The sequence below is a fragment of the Citrus sinensis genome, chromosome 1 (genome assembly GCF_022201045.2).
Source record: "Citrus sinensis cultivar Valencia sweet orange chromosome 1, DVS_A1.0, whole genome shotgun sequence".
Lineage (NCBI taxonomy): Eukaryota > Viridiplantae > Streptophyta > Magnoliopsida > Sapindales > Rutaceae > Citrus > Citrus sinensis.
In genome coordinates this window covers 4055101-4077060 of record NC_068556.1, presented here as the reverse complement: position 1 = coordinate 4077060, position 21960 = coordinate 4055101, and the positions used below count along the sequence as shown (strand labels likewise).

Below are 21960 nucleotides of genomic sequence, written 5' to 3'. Positions count from 1 at the left end.
TATATTCAAAAAATTTAAAAATATGTCATTCATACGAATCAGGCTATAGTGCAACCGTGGTACCGTACCGCAGCTACATCCAATCATTGAATACACTTTGATTAGTAGAATCCACTGGCATCTAATGACTAATACAACTGTGGTACGGTACTACAGTTGCACCATAAATTTCTCTTATTCATATATATATATATATATATATATATATATATATATATATTAATATATTTAAATTAAAAAAAAGACTACTTTAATAATTAAAAAAGGGGACAAACATCCGATACTCAAAAGTCAAAATCAATCTGAGGCTGTCTGAATAGTGAATATGATATCTATTTTTTAATTTAAAAAAAAAATTGTCTTTTAAAAAAAATGCAACGAGAACTGAAAATGGTATTAAGGAAGGGAGCTTCAGCCTCGCGGTGTCAGTATTCACTCAGGAGCGTCGCTTCCAAGAAACTCTACTTTGAAACCAGTGGTATAAAGCTAGAAGAAACAACGACAAATCCTTTCACCAATCACGTTTCCCCAACATTTTCCCTGCCTCAACTCACAATTCGCCGAAATGCCACTCTTCTCCCACCGCCACAACTCCTCAGCTCTTCCCACCTCCACCACCACAAACTCATCCTACTCAGCCAAAGATCAAAAGCTCCATAAACTTAATTCTAAAATATCACTGCCCATTCTCCTCTTTTCACTCCTCTCCATCTTCTTCGACCTCGCTGTCATAACCTTTGCCGTCAACGCCGTCCGCCGCCCCAGTCCCCTACCCGTCTACCGTTGCGGTAGATCCGAAGACACTTTCCGTGCATTCTACTCTCTATCCGACTCCGCGATAATGGAGCTCTCCTTGATCGCCCCAAGCTTCTCGGGTTTGTTGGAATTCAAACCGGCTTCGCTTCAGCTGATCGCCGGGCCGCTCTTCGAAGAACGTGGTTCCCTTCTGACCCGGATGGACTCTTAAGGTATAAATGCTTCATTTATTTTATCAAAGAATTTTTTTTGGGGGGGGGGGGGGGGGTTGGTTTAATAACTGGGAGAATATGCTGGTTTAATTTGTCGTATATTTTATAGATTAGAGCAAGCTACCGGGATAGCATTTCGGTTTGTAATTGGGAAATCTAAAGATGCAAAGAAGATGGCACAGCTTGAGAAAGAGATTGATAAGTACGAGATTTTAAACTCATAGATGTTCAGGAAGAATATTTAAAGTTTCCTTATAAAACGTAAGAGGTGAAGTTCTCTTTGTTATTTCGATCTAAAAAAACGGTGGCTTCTTTGGTAATTTGGTTTCTTCATTTTTGCTATTGTTAGGTTGGCTTATTTTAGAGCAGCTTTCCTGCTTTTTGAAGCAGCTTATTACGTCAAAGCTGATGATGACATTTATTTGCGCCTTGGTATCTGAAATAATGAAGATATGCATCATGCATTCTGTGACTCTTATAAATGTGTTGTGACATTATAAATTTATTTTCTTTCAGCTTCTTCAGATCGCCTTGCAACTCTTCTTGCCAAGGAACGTAGCAATCCGCTGACTTGCATTGGTTGTATGAAGAAAGGACATGTGATCACTGACCCTAAAATGAAGTGGTATATGGGTTTTGCTTATTAAAACTGTTATCTTTCAGATATCTTATATTTTTTTTCTTCATTTTTTTAATTATTTTATTAGTTTATTTATAATTTTGAAAATTTCAGGTATGAAAAATCAGGGCACCTTATTGGAAATGAATACTTCTTGCATGCTTATGGTCCTATATATGTTCTGTCTGCATATGTGGTGGCTTCATTAGCTGCTGCAAGAAATAACAGGTGTGCTTTTGGATAAAGTTTTCATTGGTCTTCATACATTCACATTTGCTTATCTTCTTTTACCTATTAGTTTAAGATTGTACTGACAAATGACTGAAAATATCCATTAGAACCAACGAAAAGCTAAAATTTCATGTGTCCAGATGAAATTTATTTTATATATTTTCCCTGTTATGATGTTGGGATAAAAAGTTCTCATTGCATACATTTTGAGATTTTTTCTCCTTCAAAATGTTAATTTGACTTGCTCTACTGTTTATGTAATAATGCCTTCTCTGTTCTCTTTCAGTTTTATTTTGTAATCTTTCTTCCTTTTATGCTTTTGTTAATAGATATGTTCTGCTTTTCAGTTTGAGAATGTTCAGTAATGAGGATGTAACTATCGGGTCATGGATGCTTGCTATGAACGTCCACCACGAAGATAACAGAGCAATATGTGATCCTAGATGTACTTCCACATCTATAGCAGTGTGGGATATTCCAAAGTGCTCAGGTAACACAATTTTTATCACTTGCCCTGCTGTAATTATGTTTCTTATTATCACATGCCCTGCTGTAATTAGATTTCTTGCTTTCTCAAAGAACTATCTTGATATGTGATTTCGGTACATATAAAATTAAGATTTGAAAATCATGCTTTCTGTTTAAGTTCTGATGATCATGTATTCTTTACACATGAAATATGAAGGTCTCTCTTAAAAGTCGTGAGATTGATGGACCACCAATTGTTAGGGTTCTGTAGGTTTGTGATGATTTTGTATTACATTGAGTTGATGAGATGGTGTGAAGTAAGGTTGAGCTTGAGGGGAAATGCACAATTTTCAAATTTTCGAGCAGAGTTAATTACAGATATTAGCAAGAGGAAAAAGGAAATCTAAACCCATCGAATACAGGTTTTTTTAGCCCATAACAAGTCATGATAATGTTATAAATTTTACACGTACCTTAGGAATATGACGAGGTGGGATGGCTGTCCCAAGGATATCAAGGTCGACAACCACACTACCTATAACACTCTGGACAAGACCCTCTGCCCATTCCAACTTGCAAGCACAGATCCTATTTAGAATTTTTCTCCTAATTTGATTGTTATTATAATAAGGATGATGATTATGAGGAAGGAGCCCATTTAGCGAGGGATCCTCTAGATGCTAGAAAGGTTGCTTGCATCCTGGGGTAGCGCTTCTCCATGATTGATTGTTATTCAATTCCACCAAAATCTTAACCCCGCTGTATGGAGCCACAACCCTGGCTCTTGAAATCTAGCATCCAATAATCCAAGTGCCTTAGAATGTTGGGGACATGTGGACCCATCAATATGTTGCATATGTTGTCTAAACTTTGAAGTGGTCAATTGCTGGGTCCACAACTGGACATCGAATCTTCAGATGCTGATGACCAGTTCACTGCAAGATTCCCAAACATTTGTTGTGGGCTGGAATACAATGAAACACATCTTCAGCAATAAGAGATTTCGTTTACTTTTTAAAAACTTTTGTCTGGCATTTTTATCACGTATAGCCAGGATAGCTTTTTCAGTAAGTTGTTCCTTCTTTATTATTTTTATCTTTCTTTTTAAGTTGATGGATTAGAGGAGCTTGAGACTCATGGGGCCTAAAAACAAATTTGATGCCTGGTGATTATGCATATTTTCACATTTTCTATTACATTACTTATTTAGCTGATGGTTTAGAGGGAGTTTGAAGCACACTGGACAATGCATTATGCTACAGTGACGATCCCTGAAATCTTGCATATTCATCTTAATTGCAAGTCCTCTGCCACTTGATTTTTTCTCCCTCTCATCTCCAAAACAATTCATTGATGCTCATAGTGCTTCTGCTGATTAACTTTGCTTCCATTGAAAGTTCTTCATGAGTAAACAATGCTACGGAGAATAGTAAAAGAGTTACTTTCTTGCTTTAATCAAAACTTCTCAAGCCCAATTTCTGGTGGCACAGCCTCCACACATGCACCGACAAAGCCCACAAGCCTAGAACCTTCTTTGATCCTTCTGAATCCTCTATGATGACTGAATTGGATTTAAAATTCTTTAATTAAGAATTTAAGAAGAGAGTGTACAGGAATTTAATTATTCTGTAAAATTAACTTTTGAATCCTCCCTGATGACTGAAGTATCATTATATTCAGGTTTATGCAATCCAGCAATCAGAATGAAGGAGCTTCACAATATCAGTATGTGTTCCAAGAGTCCTACATTGCCACCAGATGATAGATAATTTTTAACTGAAACCTTGCGTGCCACTTGCTAGGCCAGATGAGATGAATTTCTTAAGGCTACATCCAGAATGGTCCCTTTTGATTTTTCTGCCTTACTTGATGCTTATTGTAGTAGAAGCAATGTCTTCCACTAAAAGCATTCCATTCCAATACCTAATTGCTGCACTTATTGCTATCTTAAAACATTTTTATGGTACAGAACCTATCAACGCATTTGCAGAAGGTGCTGCTGGTGCTGGCCAATTTAAGTGTACGGAAAATGCATTTGGAGAGGTTTATAGGGGTTATTGCTCATTTGTAGTAGTCTGATGTATAATGCTGGTTCTTTCACTGTAAATTTTGATAGGACTGGTTCCAGGTGTTGTGATGTACATTATTTGTTCTAGAGGGGCTTTTGGATGTCCCTTGAAATGAAAATATTGAAAAGGTTAGGAGAGTCATCCATAAGTAAAGAAAGTGACGAGGAAATAGAATGTCGTAAAAAGTGTTGAACAAGTGATGGTAAATGCTGATAAAAAATCTGAAGAATGTGAAAAAAGTGATGAGAAAATAGAATGTGATGATAAAGGGTTGAAAAAGTATATGATATGTTAGAGAAAATAATACAAAATTAATGGTGCAAAAGTAATGAGAATGTCTTGAAAATATGATTAAAAAAGAATTGATCTTCGAACGAGGATGATTGTAAAGTCAAGAGAAATATTGAAAAAGTAATAAAAAAGTGACAAGAATGCACAAATGATGAGAAATATTGAAAATGAAAAAAGTATAACAAAAAAAAATGAGAAATATTAAATCAGTGTTAGAACGTTAAGGGCGCCCCTAGGTTAAATCCCGAAAGCAATAAATGACGCCGTTTCAATCTTTTTTTTGTCCTTTCATTCAAGCTAAAACGATGTTATTTTATCTTGGTTACAGTCTTAAATTGTTATAGTCCTAAATTGTTACAGTACTAAATTGCTTTCTCTTTCTCTTCGTCTTTCTCTTCCGCTTCGTTTCACGGCCACCATCACGCATACCCAACCATTGGCACCCACCACACTGACAGTCATTAGCCTGGCAGCCACCATCACAGAGGGTTCCATCACATATGCCCAACCATCAGCACCACCAAAAGACAAAAAGGGAAGTTTGAACAAGGATGAGTGTCGGCATTGTCGTTGAAGGATGAGTTTCGGCATTTATGGTAGCTGCGAAAATTTTCTAACAGAAGATTGAGTTTCAACATCTACCCTTGAAAGTTGAGTTTTGATTCTACGTTGCTTTCCCAATAGCTAAGGTCCTATCTTCTTTGGCAGCAGCTTATTTTCGAAACTTGAATTTTACTTGAATTTGGCAAAATTAGTTTTTCTTATATATATTAGGGAAACTAGTTAGCTTTTAGCAGTGAATAGAAGATTGTCGTGCAATTTGTTGGTGAATTATATGCTCACGTGCCATTGTTAATTTTGGCTATTGTGTAATTTGTTGGACTAAGTATTAATTACATCTCTAGATGCCCTATATTGTGCATGTAGGCCAATATTCCTTATTAAAACGGTTTGTACTTGTCAAGTTTATGAGAAAGTCGTTTGCAAAGAATTTGTTGTTTTATTTTGGTGGTGGGTGCCGATGGTTGGGTATGCATGATGGTGCCGATGAAACGAATGGGAAGAGAAACAGAGAAATAGAAGGAGAAATGGGCTGTGAGACGAAGAGAAATAGAAAGCAATTTGGGGCTGTTGTGAGAGGAAGAGAAAGAGAGCAATTTGGGACTATTGTTGATTTTGCCTTAAAAAAGCTAAAACGACGTCGTTTTATGAAGAATAAAAGAAAAAAAAAAGGGATTGAAATGACGCCGTTTATTACTTTCGGGGTTTGACCTAGAGCTTGACTCGGGATAACTAGTATTTTCCAAAAATTAAAAGAAAGGTTTAGAAAAAAAAAATGTCAAAAAGTAATAAGAACATTAAAGTGGTGAAAAATGTAGAAAATAACAATAGCATGATTGGAACAATAAAAACGACAATGCTGAAAAAAAATGTTGAAAAATACGGAGAAAGCGAGTCAAGAGACAAAGCCAAATTAAAAAACTAGCGATGATAAATTTTGGAACACGAGATGTTAAAAACAAATGACTAGAAATTTGTAAAAGCAGTTTTAATAAGTAACAAAAATCGTAATTAATACACTAGAAAATATGCATATGTATCATGTTACCTTCTTCCATAGACGGTACTTCGGAAATTAACTGCATCTAATGATCAATATTTTTCTTAAAAATACTTTTGTGGTTCGGTGCAACATCAAATTTCGCATCGGATTTGCTAATTGGTACCTCATATCTTCGCAGAGGATCCATTTCTGTAGTGTTTGGAAGAACTAAATATGCTGATAGAGAGAAACTGGCAAGAGCTGGAGAGGCATATCTCAGACAGCTCTAAGCTAAGTTATCGTGCACATGTTCCTATATAGATATCTCTTGTTCACTTAATTCCTCTTATTTTTCATTGGCGGGTAAACGCTTCACCGATTATGTATTGTAATGGTGTTTTTGTGAAGTGATAACTGGATCGGTAAACTGACATGCTGCCGTTGTAGCTTGTGTTTGTGTTTCAACAAGGAACCAAAAAAAAAAAAAAAAAAAGAACCTAAAGTTGTTGCTTGATGTATTATTCTATCGATTTCACCAATTAAGTAATTACTTTATTATTTGAAATAGAATTTTTTTACACGTGGAGCGGCTTCAAAGTACAAAACTTAAAGATTACAAGACAAATCTCCGCCGGTTCAGTAGTACTTAAAGATGTGTTTCACGAGGCGTCTTGTCTTTCTATCCAAGAAATATTAAACTACGGTCAAGCTGTACATACACGTGTTTTTTTAACCCTACGCTACCCCGCATTAGGAACTCGATCCAATTTCTAACAGAAGCTGTTGAACACATCAGCGGCACAAGTTAAATTCCCATTTACCACAAACTCAATGGCCAATGCAGACAAAAAGTCAATGCTGGATTGCCGTGCTGCTACTACACCGTCATCTGATGCGTGACAGTTACTTACACAATTAAAGACAAAACAAAAATAAATTAGCCACGTCATCGTCATGCACCAGCCATCCTACGTGGCAGAACATTGTGCCAGCGTGTCAGCTTTCAGCGCTCTTACTCCCTCTATATACGTTACTCAAATCACACTTTTCCTCTCCATCGTATCATATCAACGCTCACACTCTCAGACTCTCAGTACGCGTCTCTCTTGCTCTGCTCTCGACATGAAAAAAGAAGACTCAAAGTCCCCCGATGAGAGCGGCATCTCCGGCGACCTTGTCGGAACTTTGACCATGTTGCTGACCGAAGTCGACGATGAAGCCGAGCTCTCTCCTGAGCTGCTCATCAAAGAAGAGAAGATAGAGGAGGTAATGCGAGAGTTATACAAAGAGATATCGACCTCCCCGTCATGCACCAACGTTAACCCCACCTCTCCGCCGTCAAATGTTCCGTCACCGCCACCGTCTCTGCCGTTTGATGTAAAGAGTGAGAGCTGTGGGGCGTCTATTTCGGTCTCGGGGTCCACCGTGATGGCGGGAATTGAATACGTGGGGCCTACCGGAAATATCGCGAGCGCGGAGAATGGGGTTTGGATGGTTGGGAGAGGGGATGGTAATAGTAATAATAATCATAATGCTGTTGGGGAGGAAATGGACGGATGTGATTTATTGGATGTTGGTGATGAGTGGCTGGCAAGAGTTCTTAGATGGGGTCCACCACTCGAGCTTGAAGAATGCAAATGAATTTGACGATCACGATCTTCTAAGACAACAAGTAACTAATCCGTACAAATAATGGTGGAGTTGCATGTGTATGAGAGAGTAGGTTCTTAGGAGCTGTTTGTTTGGCTCTATGTTTTTAGCTTTAAGTGTTTTTTTTTTTAAATGTTTCTTTTTGTTTCTCTGTCATCGTAGTTACTCTGCACCCTCTTCTCTGATGAAAATACAAACACATATGTAGTTAATCTTATTTTTGTTTTGCGCTAAATAAGCCTTAAGCAATAAGCAGTAAGCACTGGCCCTGGAATTTACGGACAGTTCATGCATGTGAAGTTCATGATGCCATGAATTGTTGTTGGTAAAATTGCCTTCAGTTTCAAAGTGAAACACAATTATATTAAAGATGAGAAAATGATGAAACACCCAAACATTTCGTAAAAAAAAAAAAGAAATACAGGAAATTGACATTAATCAATAAGAGAAAGGTGGCAGTGGGAGAACTGGTGGATAGTATAACAGAGTACAGATTTTGGCTCCGGTTTCAAGGGCTCTAAATCTTAATCTGGTTCTGATTCTTTGAAATCAAACAAAACCTTAATGCTGAAAATGGAAAAGCATGCAGTACAGTAGTGAGTTCCAACGAAGACATGAGCGTCGTCTAGCTAGCGAGTAATTAAATGACCGGACCTGAAAATGCGAGTCTAAATTTCTAAATTAAGGTAAGCTAAGCACTATTATTGCAAGGTGTCAGATCAATTTACTTGATAAAACAAGAAAAAAACCGATGACATGCCAGCTATATTGTTGGTTTAATAATTATATCCAATTTTTGACCCACTCCTCCTCACAAAGTTGTATTCTCAACTTCAGTAGGGTTTGGTCTTCTTTTTAAAGTCCATTATTCACCCAACAAAGAAACAAGATGAATTTTTTTCAAAAAAGAAAAAGAAAAAAAAAATACCCCTTTGTAGTTGATTGATCTAAACAGCTTGTAAATGAACAGTTATCTTACAAGAGATTTTGATTGAGCGCTAGCTCATTTAATTTTTGTGCTAATCTTTGAGAAAGTAATCAAATTTTAATCATATATAGTTATAAATGTACGGGTGCCAAAAGATTATTAAAAGATGAACACTAAATCCAAATTCAAGGCATTGAATCTAAATTCCTTAAATATGAATCTAGTGGTGAGTTGAGTTATATTAATTTTTTTTTTATGATCTTTTTTTTATGCATGTATTTATAGTAGTGTATGATTAAGATTTAATATTGTATATGATTGTTTATCCAATAATTATCAATCATTATATTAAAACAACTCGTCAGGAAGCTTCACTTAGTGCTGAATCTAAATCAAAGTTCCTCGTAATAATTTGTTTCCTCTATTTGAAATGGTATAATTAAAATTAAAATATTACAAATTATGAAGTGGTAAAAAAAAGATTATATTGAAGACAGTATTTTATTGTTTTTTTAAACTCTTTTTATAAAATAACTACTGCATAGAGGGCGCTAGATAATTTAGTTTGTAAAACATCTTGTAATGACTTTCTAAATAAAAATATTTCTAAATAAAATTAACAACTTCCACATAAATACATATTTTGCAAGTTGTTTATTTGATAAAGGGAGATGATCAATTTATCCTATACTATATATCAACTATCTTCTTATTATTTTTATAATATCTAAAAATCTCCATAACACCAAAAAATTTAAAGGAAAAGAGGGCTAAATGAGTAATTTACTTAATAATTTATCCAAGGAATATTAAATATATACTTACTATAAGAAAAATGTTTAAAAAAACAAAAAAGTACTAAAAAATATATTATCATTAATTTTTTATTCATGCCAAAATATATATATATTTCTTATATTTAGTATCAAATTTTTATTTTAATTTCTATTTATATGATCTATTTAATTTTTAGTAAATATGAATAAAAGTGCATTTGAAAGTACTTTCAAATTATATTGTCAATAGGATTATTAACTATTATGAAAATAATAGGAAATAAATACTATATCTTGATTTTGATAGATAGAAAACTGACAATTTCATTTGACTAAAGATATAGGGTATAAATCAAAAGATATGCTTGAAATTACAGCAAGAGAAACATATAATTGAAATAAAGTTTAGGCCGCGGCTAATATGTTTACGTTTCTAAGAGATTTTTTTCCCTTTCTTTTTTTTAAATAGAACTAATGAGGTAATTGATAGTATTGGTTTACTATAGCACCTACCCCACGGCTACTCAATACTGCTCACTATATGCCCATCCACCTAATTTGTGCCTAAGAAGCTATGAGAGACGTGACCACATCACCAAGTAAACACACTCACCCACCTGACAGATGCAGCCAGTGGGCTCTTGGCTTCTGCCTCATGAAATTTATGGGGCTACAGGACCAGAGGCAAGAGCCACGTTCAGACTTCCAAAAAGCAACAAAAGAAAAATGATAGTAATAGTAAATTAGTAATTGTTGCTGCCCGAACTCAATTATTGATGTCAACAAGAGGCTCCTATAGCCAGGCCTGTGTTGGATAGATATGGGTACTACAATGTGAAGCGTCTGCTACCTAGGAGGTTGATTGAAACTTGTGTTATTGGACCAATAAATGATGCATAATTGTAATATTAAATGCCCAGTTTTCTGATGAGAAGTGAAGACTAGAAATAAGCTATTTATTGGGTATGCTGTGTTAATTAAACTGTGAATGAGCCACAAACGATGTTTCTTCTTCTTTTTTTCAAATTCTTAATTAATGTTTAAACTGCTAAAGGATTAAAGTCGTTTTGCGCCGTTGGGTTTGTAGTAATATTAACTGGTGCTTTCAACAGTATTGAAAATACCAATTCTTCTTATAAAAATATTAAAAATAGAAGTGTGTGTATATACATCATTTTTAAATCGTAGAGTTTAATAAACTTATTTGTAAATGAACTATAAAACTATATAGTTTAAAAGAGTTAAAATCTTAACTCTATGTACACCCATACTAGAGAAAGACCACACACACACACACAAATTCTTATACTAATTTACATTTGATAAAGAACAATGCATACATCAAAAGGAAAAGTGCCATCGCAACCTACAATATGAATTTTTACTTAAATTGCTGAATTTGGAGATTAATTTGATCCACTCTATTATGTCTTCGGTGACATTACCAATAAGATTTTTATTGTGCTAGAATTAGGGCTTCTAAGATAAGATAAGAAAGTCCCTACATTTTATGCATTCACCATTTGTCATCTTTACGCCTAAAGACGGCATTGCTTAATGCTCACCAACCATTGTTACACATAATTTTCAATTTTTGGTAATTAGTAATGTTTTTCTCCCCATTTCAAAAAGAAAAAAAAAGGGTAATGTGGTTCTCCAAACTTTCTTTCTCAATATGCGCCTATATAAAGTTTAGTGTTAAAACTAATAAGAAACCTTAAAGTAATAAAAATAAAAATATTTTTTTTTTACACTCATTAATCATCATCTCCCCTTTTATGGGTCATTAGGTAAGGGGTTTATATGCGTATGTTAATGGAATGTGAGAGGGTAATTTTATTTTCTTTCCCAAAATGAGAGAAAATAAAAGAAATTTGCTCCCCGAAATGTACGTGCAATGAGACTTAATAATAGGTGCTCCTAGAAGGCCCAATCCCTAGTCTTTCCTAATAAAAGAGTAGCATTTTGACACCCCTTAAAGTTCCTCTTCATTTTTTAAAAATTAAAATTACTGAAATAACCTAATACAAATTAATTTATTTTTTGTTTTGACTAGAAATTCAATTAAACAATTAGATAAATTTTTTGTTTAACAAGCCTTTTACACCCACCTCATTTCATAATTTATTATTATTAATTTTTAATCGATTTTTTTTTTTTTTTTTGCTGAGAAAACTACAAGAATCTAGAGTTTTGGAGATGAAATTAGATTATAACAAGAAAAATATTTAAGATAAACTTACTATTTTAGGATTTATATGCAATTTAAAAATAAATAATTTTCTTATGGGTAAACATTTTATGGGAAGATGGATAATTTTAATATATAAACTTGTATTCTATCAATTACATTGAAGGTGTTCAAGAGAATAACATCCAAAAGGGGTATTATAAGAATGTTAGAGACTTAGAGGGTGTGTTAAAAGCTGCACTCTAACAAAAACGATGCTCTTCCCTAGTTGGTGGCTTTTCAATTGAAACGTGAGCCATTCGACTAGCCCATCGGGCCCACTGGCGTGGCAAGGCATGACCCGCTACGGTATGGCACATGGCCGTGGCATAGCCCATTGATGGCCTAGGCTGAGCTGATGTTTTTGGCCCATAGACTGGGCACAACACGGGCACGCGGTAAAATGGGCCAACCAATTAGGCACGGGAGTTGTTTTAATTTATTTTTATTTTTTAGATATATTTTTGTAAATTTGTTCGCATCATATTAAAATTAAATTGATTCATTGTTAAACTTCAAATATGATACAATGCTTTAATTATAATTGAATTATATTACAACGTATTGTTTTAATGTTATTTAATTCAATAACTTGTCAATCCAATAAGTAACATTTGTCACATTTCAATTTAATTCACGAATTAGTTGTATCAAGTTTCTATACATACAATATGTTCTTTTAAAGTAATTGAATTTAATGACTTTCAATCCATTTTAAGGATGGCAAAATCCTCCGTGGGCATGGGGCTCCACCCCAAATGTAGTGAATTTTAAATAATTTTTGGAGAATGAGATGAGGAATAGGGAAAAATAATTCTCAAATTCTTAATTAGGTTGGGTTTAGTTTTGTACTCCCCACCCCACTCCCCATTATATATGGATATTTTTTAGTTTTGTTTCAATAATTTTTGCTTTGTCAATTACAATGTTGGTTAATAAATTTTCTTTTTATTTTTACCAAATATACATAAATTATAACTAAAAGAAAACGCTACATTATAATTCTTATTTAATCCTAAAATATTATTATGTTTTCTTTTCTCTCATGGTATTGCTCTCTTCAAACATATTTTGGTTTTAATATATTATTTGAAGATATTGTTTTAAAAATAATTTAAATACTTTTATAATATGGTAATGATTTTACTTAAGTCTTTAATCTTTAATTTACTAAAATCATTTATCTATATCTATTATAAAATAAGTACATGGAGAATGGGGTGGGGATGGAGAAATCATTCTCCACATGAGATTTTCCATTCCCACTCCACTAAATTTGCTGGGGGCTAGGGTGGGGAATGGAAGGGAAATTTTTAAAAGTTGTGGGGAATGGTGTAGGTCTCCCCACACCCACCCCACCCCATTACCATCCCTAATCCATTTGCATTTTTCTATTTTTCAATTGAATAAAAATTTAGTTATCGACTAATGTCCTATGTGTAATTTTTTTGAATAAAACTCTATGACATAACTAATATCTAAATATTTATATCTCAAGTGCAGTTGTGACGTTTATCCACTGAATAATCTATTTCATAACTTATAAAATTACTTATTAATCACTTGGATTTAATAGTTATATTGCTAAGCATAAAGTTACTTTTTGTTAACTGTTCATTATTCGATTAAATTTAGTTGAAATTTGTTGTTGTCCTTCAAATTTATTAACTTGATTTTATAATACAAAATATTGCTCTACTATAATTGCATTCAACAACTTTAAATCTAATAATGTTTATCACAAGGCAAATGAAATAAAATTTTATTATTAATCATTATTATAATATTTTTCTATTATTATCGTTGTTGTGTTTTCTTTTTAATTCTATTTTGTTTCATAAAAGTTGTTAATATATGAAAAATATTATTATTTTTTCAGTTATGTATAATTATTTTCACCAAATTCTTATTAGATTTATGTGGCTTAATGGTAAAAGTGGTGGTCCTTGAAAGGCTAATTTAGAGTTGTGATATTTGACCAATTCGTTATATCTCACCAACCCTCACTAATCACTTTATGCTAATACTTGTTTTATTTTTATATGAAATGACTTAAAAGGATAAATAGCTTTTAAGTGTACTCACATGATGATTTCTATTAATATTTTCTAATTCTTTTAACTTTTTAAATTATTATCTATTCTCAAATATTGCATACTTTACTTTTGTAATTATGGAAGAAATTAATTTATAATACTCAATAGAGGATGATGAAAAAGTATCCAATCTTTTTTTTTATTTGTTGTTATAACAACAATAGACAACTTTTAAAAAGAAAGAAAGAGATTACAATGATTATGGGAGTTTTTTTTTTTCAAAATAGATTTTATAAATTTTATATGGTGGTGCTTGGAAAAAAGATAAAAGCTATAATAAGAGTAAATTTGGGATTTGATGGGTTGTGTTGAAATATAAAAATTAGTTTAAACTTTTTAATGGGTTAATTGAAAAAGGGACTAGTGAGATATATTAAAGAGTCAAATATTGGCCGTGTTGGGTCGTGTCTTGGTCAGTTGTGCTTGTTCTGGGCAAGGTACGGCACACTTGTCAAGTAGGTCGTGCCATGCTGGGCCACGAGTACATATGGGCCTTAATTTCAGGAGCTGGGCCATGGCCTCCTAGCTCATTATCCATCTCTACTTTGAGTGTGTGTATATATATATGGTCGCCTAAGTTACATTTAATGTAACTCACGGCTGACTCACAAAATATCATTCAGCCCTCTATACTCTATATTATTTATAAATAAGATAAAATTTTTTGTATTGTAAAATTTTGTTGAGCTCCTTATACTCTATTTTATTTTAATAAAATTTTTAGAGTACTAATTTATTCCCCATAATTTTAAATTTCCAAAATACCTTACATTTAATTAAAAAATATAATAATTATTAAATAAATTATTATTATTATTATTATAATTTTTAAATGGATTATTATTATTATTATTAACGAGAATAAAAAGTATTATAATTAATTAATCTATTAATTTTTTAGTTAAAATGTTAACAATAATAATAATTAACAATAATTACTATTAATAATTAATTTTTGAATAATAATTAGAATAACAATAACAATAATTAAAATACAAAATAATAATTATGATAAAAATTAATGAAAGATTTTATACTAATTTTTTACAATTTAATTTATTCTAATTTTAATTTTAAGACAAAACAAACACATAAATGGTAATACAACTCATTCTAATTATAATTCTTGCCGTTCAAGTAAATAAATTATTTTGATTCTAATTCCTCATTTAGATTCTAGATATTTCGATTCTAACTCATTATGTTTTCAGTTAATTTTGATTTATGTTTAGTGAATGCACTATAAAATTCATAATACTTATAAAAAATTATAAATAATATAGAGTGGTCTAATTGAATATAAAGTGATTTACAATTTTATAGTACATTTAGTAAAAATAAATTGGAATAGCTAGAATTAAAATGAAGAATTGGATCAGAATAATTTATTTACTTGAATTGCATGAATCGTAATGAGAATGAACTGTATTACCATTTATATATTTACTTTGTCTTAGAATAAATATCGGAATGAGTTAAATTGTAATAAATTACTATAAAATCTTTAATTAATTTTATTATAATTATTATTTTGTATTTTAATTATTGTTATTGTTATTATTATTCAAAAATTAATTATTAATAGTAATTATTGTTAATTAGTATTGACATTTTAACTAAAAATTATTATTAATTGTTGTTAATAGATTAATTAATTATAATACTTTTTATTCTTGTTGTTGTTAATAATAATAATAATCCATTTAAAAATTATAATTATATTTATAATAAAATAATTATTATAATTATCATTATAATCTATTTAATAATTATTATATTTTTTAATTAAATGGAGGGTATTTTGAAAATTTAAAATTATAGGGGGGCGAATTGATACTCTAAGGGTTTCAATAAAATAAAATATAGTACAAAGGGCTCAACTAAATTTTACAATACAAAAAATTTTATAATACTTATGAATAAATTATAAATAATATAGAGTATAGAGGGCAAATTGATATTTGCGGGTCAGCAGTAAATTACGTTAAATGTAACTAAGGCGGACCCTATATATATAAAGAAAGTTACAGAAAAATCATGTTTTTTCCCCCCTTTTTGGGTCATTTATACTATTTGTTGATTTGATCTTATTGACAGCTAAGGTTGTCTTAAAATAAATTTAATTTAACTAATTTAACCTTATAACATAAAATAACCAAATTACTCACAAAAATGTGTATTATTGTATCATAATCATTTAATTATTTAATTATGACGAATAATAAGTATATTTTTTTAAATGAAACTGAAAAGCTTTCAACAATATATTATATTTCATGAGATATCATTATCAAAAATATGTATTTTTTAGGTTAATTGGTGTGTAATAATTATATAGATATAACGTGATACAATTAAGCCTTTTAGAAGTTTAAAAATTTTCATAAAATCACAAATATTTTATGGGTAATTTAATCCTTATACATTACATTGGTAAACTAGTTCACTTAATTTTCTATTAAGGAAACCTTAGTATTGGAGAAGGTCAAGAGACGTCAGTGATAAGATTAGAATTAAAATTGATATAATTGATCGATTGTGTAGATTATTAATTTATTTCATTTTTTAAATGGAGTTCAATTTATTCCCTACTTAGAATTGTAATCTTCAATTTACTCTAAAAGATGTAAAAATAATAATTTATTCCCTATTTACTGATGAGAAGACAAATAAAACATTCATCAATGCACCCTTTATTTATAGAGAATAAATTGAAGATTATCATTTTATTTGAAGGATGAATCGAACTTTACCCTTTCTAAATTATAACCAAAACTTTGATGTACCCGGCAATTTGTTTCTGCTACTGGGGATGTTTGGAAGGAGCTCAACTGGGCTACAACTATTTTTTTATTTATTTTTCAATACGTTGGTATAGATTAAGCTTTACGTAATGCTATTGACTGAATACTCACGAATTTTACCTTAATTGATTTTATTTCATATATAAAAATCTCTAAATCACGGTGTGTGATTACACATGTAGAGGGAACCCATTATGCTTGATATTTGCTTTTATTATAAGGCCGTCCCCTGATTTTGACAGCACCCACTCACTCCTTTGTATTTAAAAAATAATTTACCTTGTTCCACTACCTCATATTATGTTTAAGGTTTTTGTTATCTTACATGATCATGTAAGATATATGATTCTTTCACAGCCGTTGGATGAAAATCCAACTGTAAATAATATTATTTTATTATCTTATATTTTTACAACCGTTGGATTTTCATCAAACTGCTGTGGAAGAATCATGTATCTTACGTGGTTATGTAAGATAATAATTCCTTATGTTTAAATATAATTAAATTAGGAGAGAATCTTTGTCTCGTAAAGAGAGATAGTACAGTCAATTTGGGGTGCGCGCATGAGATCCAGCGAGAGACAGCATATTATGATGGAGACTTTGGCCAAACAAAGACAGTACCGTCTAGCTCAATCGCATGGCCTTCTTAGTTAAGCAAGCAAATCATAGACAAATGACAATGTCTCTATCAAGAAATGCGTCATAATCTAATCTTAGCTCAAATAGCATCACTGGGAATGACTCTTAGATCTTACACGTTGCATGTTTCTTCATCTTAGAAATTGTTGATCGTCCTAGCCGTTCTGAAAAAATATGTACATTTATCTTGTCAATATAAATATTAATGAATTTGGTATCAGTACGATCATGGCACACGAAGCAATCTCGTAGGTTGGTGCCAATGCAAGGAGTACTAGTATTATTGTGATTCACTTATTAATTATTTAGCATTCTGAGGTTAAGATTTCAAATATTTGACCTTTTCAATTATTTGGCATAACTTTCATTCTAAAGAGCACATCTATGCATATTAGGATTATATATATAAATGATTGATGGTGGATGTGGGGGAGAGGAAGCGGCCAAAACCTTTAAGATTTGCTTGAAATTGCTTAAATGTACTTATATATGTAAATCTTTTAGTTTTAGAAATGATTGCGCAAAGCCTAAGAATATTTGTCAAAAAAAAAAAATCTCACCCAAAAAGAGATTTGTTTAACCATTTTGAAGCCAATATAAGTATAAATTTAATCAAACCTCGGAGGTCTTAACGATTTTTTATCTGATTGTGAGCTATTTTGGTGAGCCCAAAAATATGTATTTATTCGGTGTTGTTATTATTATTTTGGAGTATATAATAAGAAGAAATAACAAAAACAGGGCAGTAACGGTGCAGTCTTGTGAGCAAACTACTAAAAGAATACAGCAAATTATCGATTTTCTGCATATCAAGTAATCATTGCTTCGCCATGTGAGCTAGGCAGTAAACTGAGTTTGAAAAACATAGGAGACAAGGTTACATAAACTTGAAACTAAAATATTGATCAAGCCGCTAGCTAGCTTGTGTAGGAACCTGTTACACATATATGAAGCGAAAGCATGACCATAATTATGTCATTTATACACAAATATATACGTGGCTCCATGGAGACCTTTTATTTTCTGTTGTTATTTTGTCACTTGATCTTATCTCTGGGCAAAACAAAGGGGGAGAAATCAAAATGACAGATCATAGAAATGAAAGTGACATATGGCTTACTGTTTATTTTGCGATCGAGGGTACAGTAATCGGTAAAAGGGAATTCAAGGGGTTGATTCAAAAGTTGTGGGGACTAATCTGTCACTGCCCCTATCCTGCGCTCAAGCAATCGATGTGTTTTGGAAAAGACTATAATAAGCACACCATGATCCCCTGCATGCAAATGATCTACACCCATCTCTCCTCTGAAGATTGAAATCCCTCTCCATTTTTCTAAACATCTTTCATGCATGGTATATGAATTATCTTATTTATGCCAGCGAACAAGCAAGAAGCGTAGCTCTCTTACTATCTTAACTACATGCCGTACTATATTTAATTCTGGGAAAACTTTCGTACTCACGAACGTGCCATCAGCCAATAGAATTTATCAAAATATATACACAAAACTAAGAAATGTACAGATACTGTCATTCTATTGATTAGTTGTATGTGCAACATACAGAAGAATTGCTCACTAATATTTTGAGGTAAAACTTTGGAGCGCATTTAATGGGCTTTTGATCTGTAACTCAAAGGACAAATAGAGGCATGTGATGAGTAGGGCACAACAACTTAAATGCATCAAGAAACAAAAGAATTGATATGTGATGAAATTACTCGGAAACCGGTGTAATATGAGAGGTAAAATAATATAGGGCACTGCAGATAGGGGTGTTTTTGTCATACGGAGGTTGAGTAGTAGCATTCTGCACCTCCTTTTAGTTTGTCTTGTCTTACTTGTTTTATTTGGGCTATTACATGAAGTCACGTGAATGTCTTTCAGACCTCTTTCTTACCCTTTTCCTTTACTGCTACCATTTAGCTTCTCTTTTGCCCTATCCCTAGCTCCCATATTGCCCCATCTTTGCTGGACAAACAACAACGGCCATCTCTCTCTCGCCATTCATGACTCCAGTGCATTTGAACCCACCGCATGACTCTGATCCTTTTCAACTTGCGGAGGAGCAAAAAGATGATCAACATTTGCACCTTTTACACTCTTCATCACATAATCGAGCTGCTTCTTCTTCTGTATCTTGGACTAATTTTCAAGACCAAAGAATGATTATAATGGAAGAATCACAACAACACGATCAAAAGGCAAGAGTACGTGATTTATTAATTTACTCAAAAGTATATTATTTCAGTTTTCTGGTTAAATTCTTTTGTATGTGCTTTTATATAATATCTTAATTTTGATCTTGTGCCTTCATCTTTAGTTGATCCGTTAATCATTGAAAATCCAAGAATTGTTAGTATTTATTAACAATTATCCAGCTGTTTGATTTCTCGATATCCATTATGCCATGATCATAGCTGGTATATATTGCACATGATCGGTGTGTGTGTGTGTGTGTGTGTGTGTGTGTTAAATGATTATATATCGTCATAATATACCTGTTTATGATCTCTGATCAGCCTTTATTAATCTGATCGTTCATTGCAAATTCATAAGTATAATTAGCTTTTGATTTTGTTTCCATATTTCCATGATCAGGAAGTGATTATTTCTTTTATATGTTCTTTTATGTGTGGCATGTGTTAATAAGTTGTTTTTTCAGTCTAATTAATACACAATCTCTTAATAACTTGATCTCAGGTTGATCATAGTGGATCAAGCAATCTTCAAGTATTTTCATCTTCTTCAATTCAAACAAAGAAGATGAATAATATAACAAATAACAAACTTCCCATTCGTAAAAGGGAAGTGGGAGAAGGAACTACAAGCGAAAACGGTTCATCATCATCGGGCAAATGGATGTCCTCCAAGATAAGGCTAATGCATAAAATGATCAACTCATCATCGAATAGCACAGCAACCCATGAATTAGCAGTAAAAGTAACTCAAAAACTTCAATATCATCAGCTGCATGACAATAGCGAAGTCAATTCTTTTAATAGCAGCAACAGCAACAACACCATGAGAGCCTGCTCAGATTGCAACACAACCACAACACCTCTTTGGAGAAGCGGTCCTCGTGGTCCCAAGGTTCATTCATTAGTACTGTTTGATTGATTCTCCCCATTCTCCCAGTACTGTCTTTTTTCCAGCTTTGGACATTGTTATTGAGATTCTAGAACGCCCTTTTGACCCTTCAATAATCTGTTAGGCCACTTCATTGGCCTTAATCTACAAACTCTTCATGTCTGTATACCAATAATATGATAGTGCATGAAAGTAACATCAATATATATATTATATACATGTTGGTGCAGTCGCTATGCAACGCGTGTGGTATTCGGCAGAGGAAGGCAAGAAGGGCTATGCAAGCAGCCGCAGCAGTTGAAACTGGCACGATTGCGGCTACCGGCGGTTCTCCATTTGCGAAGATTAAGTTGCAGATCAAGGATAAGAAACCGCGCACAAGTCATGTGTCTCAGAACAAGAAACAGTACAGGATTCTTGATCCTGATCCTACTCATCAGTACCAGAGCCAAAGAAAGCTTTGTTTCAAAGATTTTGCAATAGCTTTGAGCAAAAATTCGGCTCTTAAACAAGTGTTTCCGCAAGACGTGGAAGAGGCTGCTATCCTGCTAATGGAACTATCTTGTGGTTTTATCCACAGTTAGAATTTCACGATTTCCATTTCTTGACATATCAATTAGGAATTTTTGCCTTTTCAATTATATGCATGTGAGCGTGTCTAGAGAGATAAGAAAGAGGAATCTTTTCTTTGATCAGAATGTTGCAAACCAAAATGCGGGTTTGCTTTACAAGAGTTTCATCTCCCGATAATCCAATTAATAATAATTATGTCTCTTCTATTATTTCTCCGCTGTCTTGCGCTTACTATAATATTTCAAAGGATCGGTTTGGTATTAGTGTCAGCGGATGTGCTTCCATAGCCAAACTAAAGTGTTTAAACACTTTTAAAATCTTTTGATTCAAACCTAATCTAGGGGTTCAAACTTTCAATCGCGAGTTTAATGCTTGTGAGGTACTTTTATTGGTTTTAATTAGTTGATAAGCATCTTGAACATCAAACTTCTATAATTGGAAAAGAAAATGGAAATTGTTTTACAATTTGGTAAAAACTTCGTCTATCTTGTGATGTAGTTTGAATGCCTGTAAATTACTAATAACAGACACACGACATAAAATATTTAAAAACTTAGGACAGCTAAAATTATTAGAGGATTTTAATTTGCTCAAAAAAATCTTTAAGAGCAAACTCAAGCTTGAAACTAATGTATTATGACAAAACTTTAAGGAAGATTATATGATAGAAATTAGCATTATCGTCCCAATAAGAGTTTCAAGACAATTACTCGCCTAAATCTAGCATTGGTAGCCAAAGTTATGCCCATTTGAAGTGTACACCGTTCATGTCCTAAATCAAAATCCAAGATTTTTAGCAACTACACTTAACCACTTTGCAGTTTGCACTCTGATTCAAAGGATTAATTAAAATGACTTTCGATTTTGTACAAAAGTAATGATAAGGGTAAAATTTCTGGAAAACCCTACTGTTATTGCGATGTTTTGGGGGGGGGGGGGGGGGGGGGGCCTTGCTAATATGTTGCTATATTTCATAGTGTTAA

General features: G+C 32.6%; 1 protein-coding gene and 1 pseudogene across 2 annotated transcripts; both read left to right on the top strand.

Annotated features, from left to right (window-relative positions):
• Positions 1 to 320: 320 nt before the first annotated feature.
• LOC102607836 (probable beta-1,3-galactosyltransferase 12) lies at positions 321 to 4492 on the top strand (annotated as a pseudogene).
• A 14669-nt stretch (positions 4493 to 19161) lies between these two features.
• Positions 19162 to 21186, top strand: LOC102626300 (putative GATA transcription factor 22). Of its 2 annotated transcripts, none has more exons than XM_006475863.4 (3): positions 19162 to 19518; positions 20018 to 20407; positions 20635 to 21186. In XM_006475863.4, the coding sequence occupies exons 1-3, from the start codon at positions 19324 to 19326 to the stop codon at positions 20986 to 20988; spliced, it is 939 nt and encodes a 312-aa protein (XP_006475926.2). In that variant the 5' UTR covers positions 19162 to 19323; the 3' UTR covers positions 20989 to 21186. The 2 variants fall into 2 exon arrangements, with proteins under 2 accessions (XP_006475926.2, XP_006475925.2); XM_006475862.4 differs by having other exon boundaries at positions 19164 to 19524.
• Positions 21187 to 21960: the final 774 nt, after the last annotated feature.

Excerpts from the sequence above, each read along its gene's own strand:
- LOC102626300 (XM_006475862.4), top strand. The coding sequence starts at position 19,324 with ATGACTCCAGTGCATTTGAACCCACCGCATGACTCTGATCCTTTTCAA. Across the intron at positions 19,525-20,017 it reads AACACGATCAAAAGGCAAGA|GTTGATCATAGTGGATCAAG; the intron begins GTACGTGATTTA and ends ACTTGATCTCAG. Across the intron at positions 20,408-20,634 it reads GCGGTCCTCGTGGTCCCAAG|TCGCTATGCAACGCGTGTGG; the intron begins GTTCATTCATTA and ends ATGTTGGTGCAG.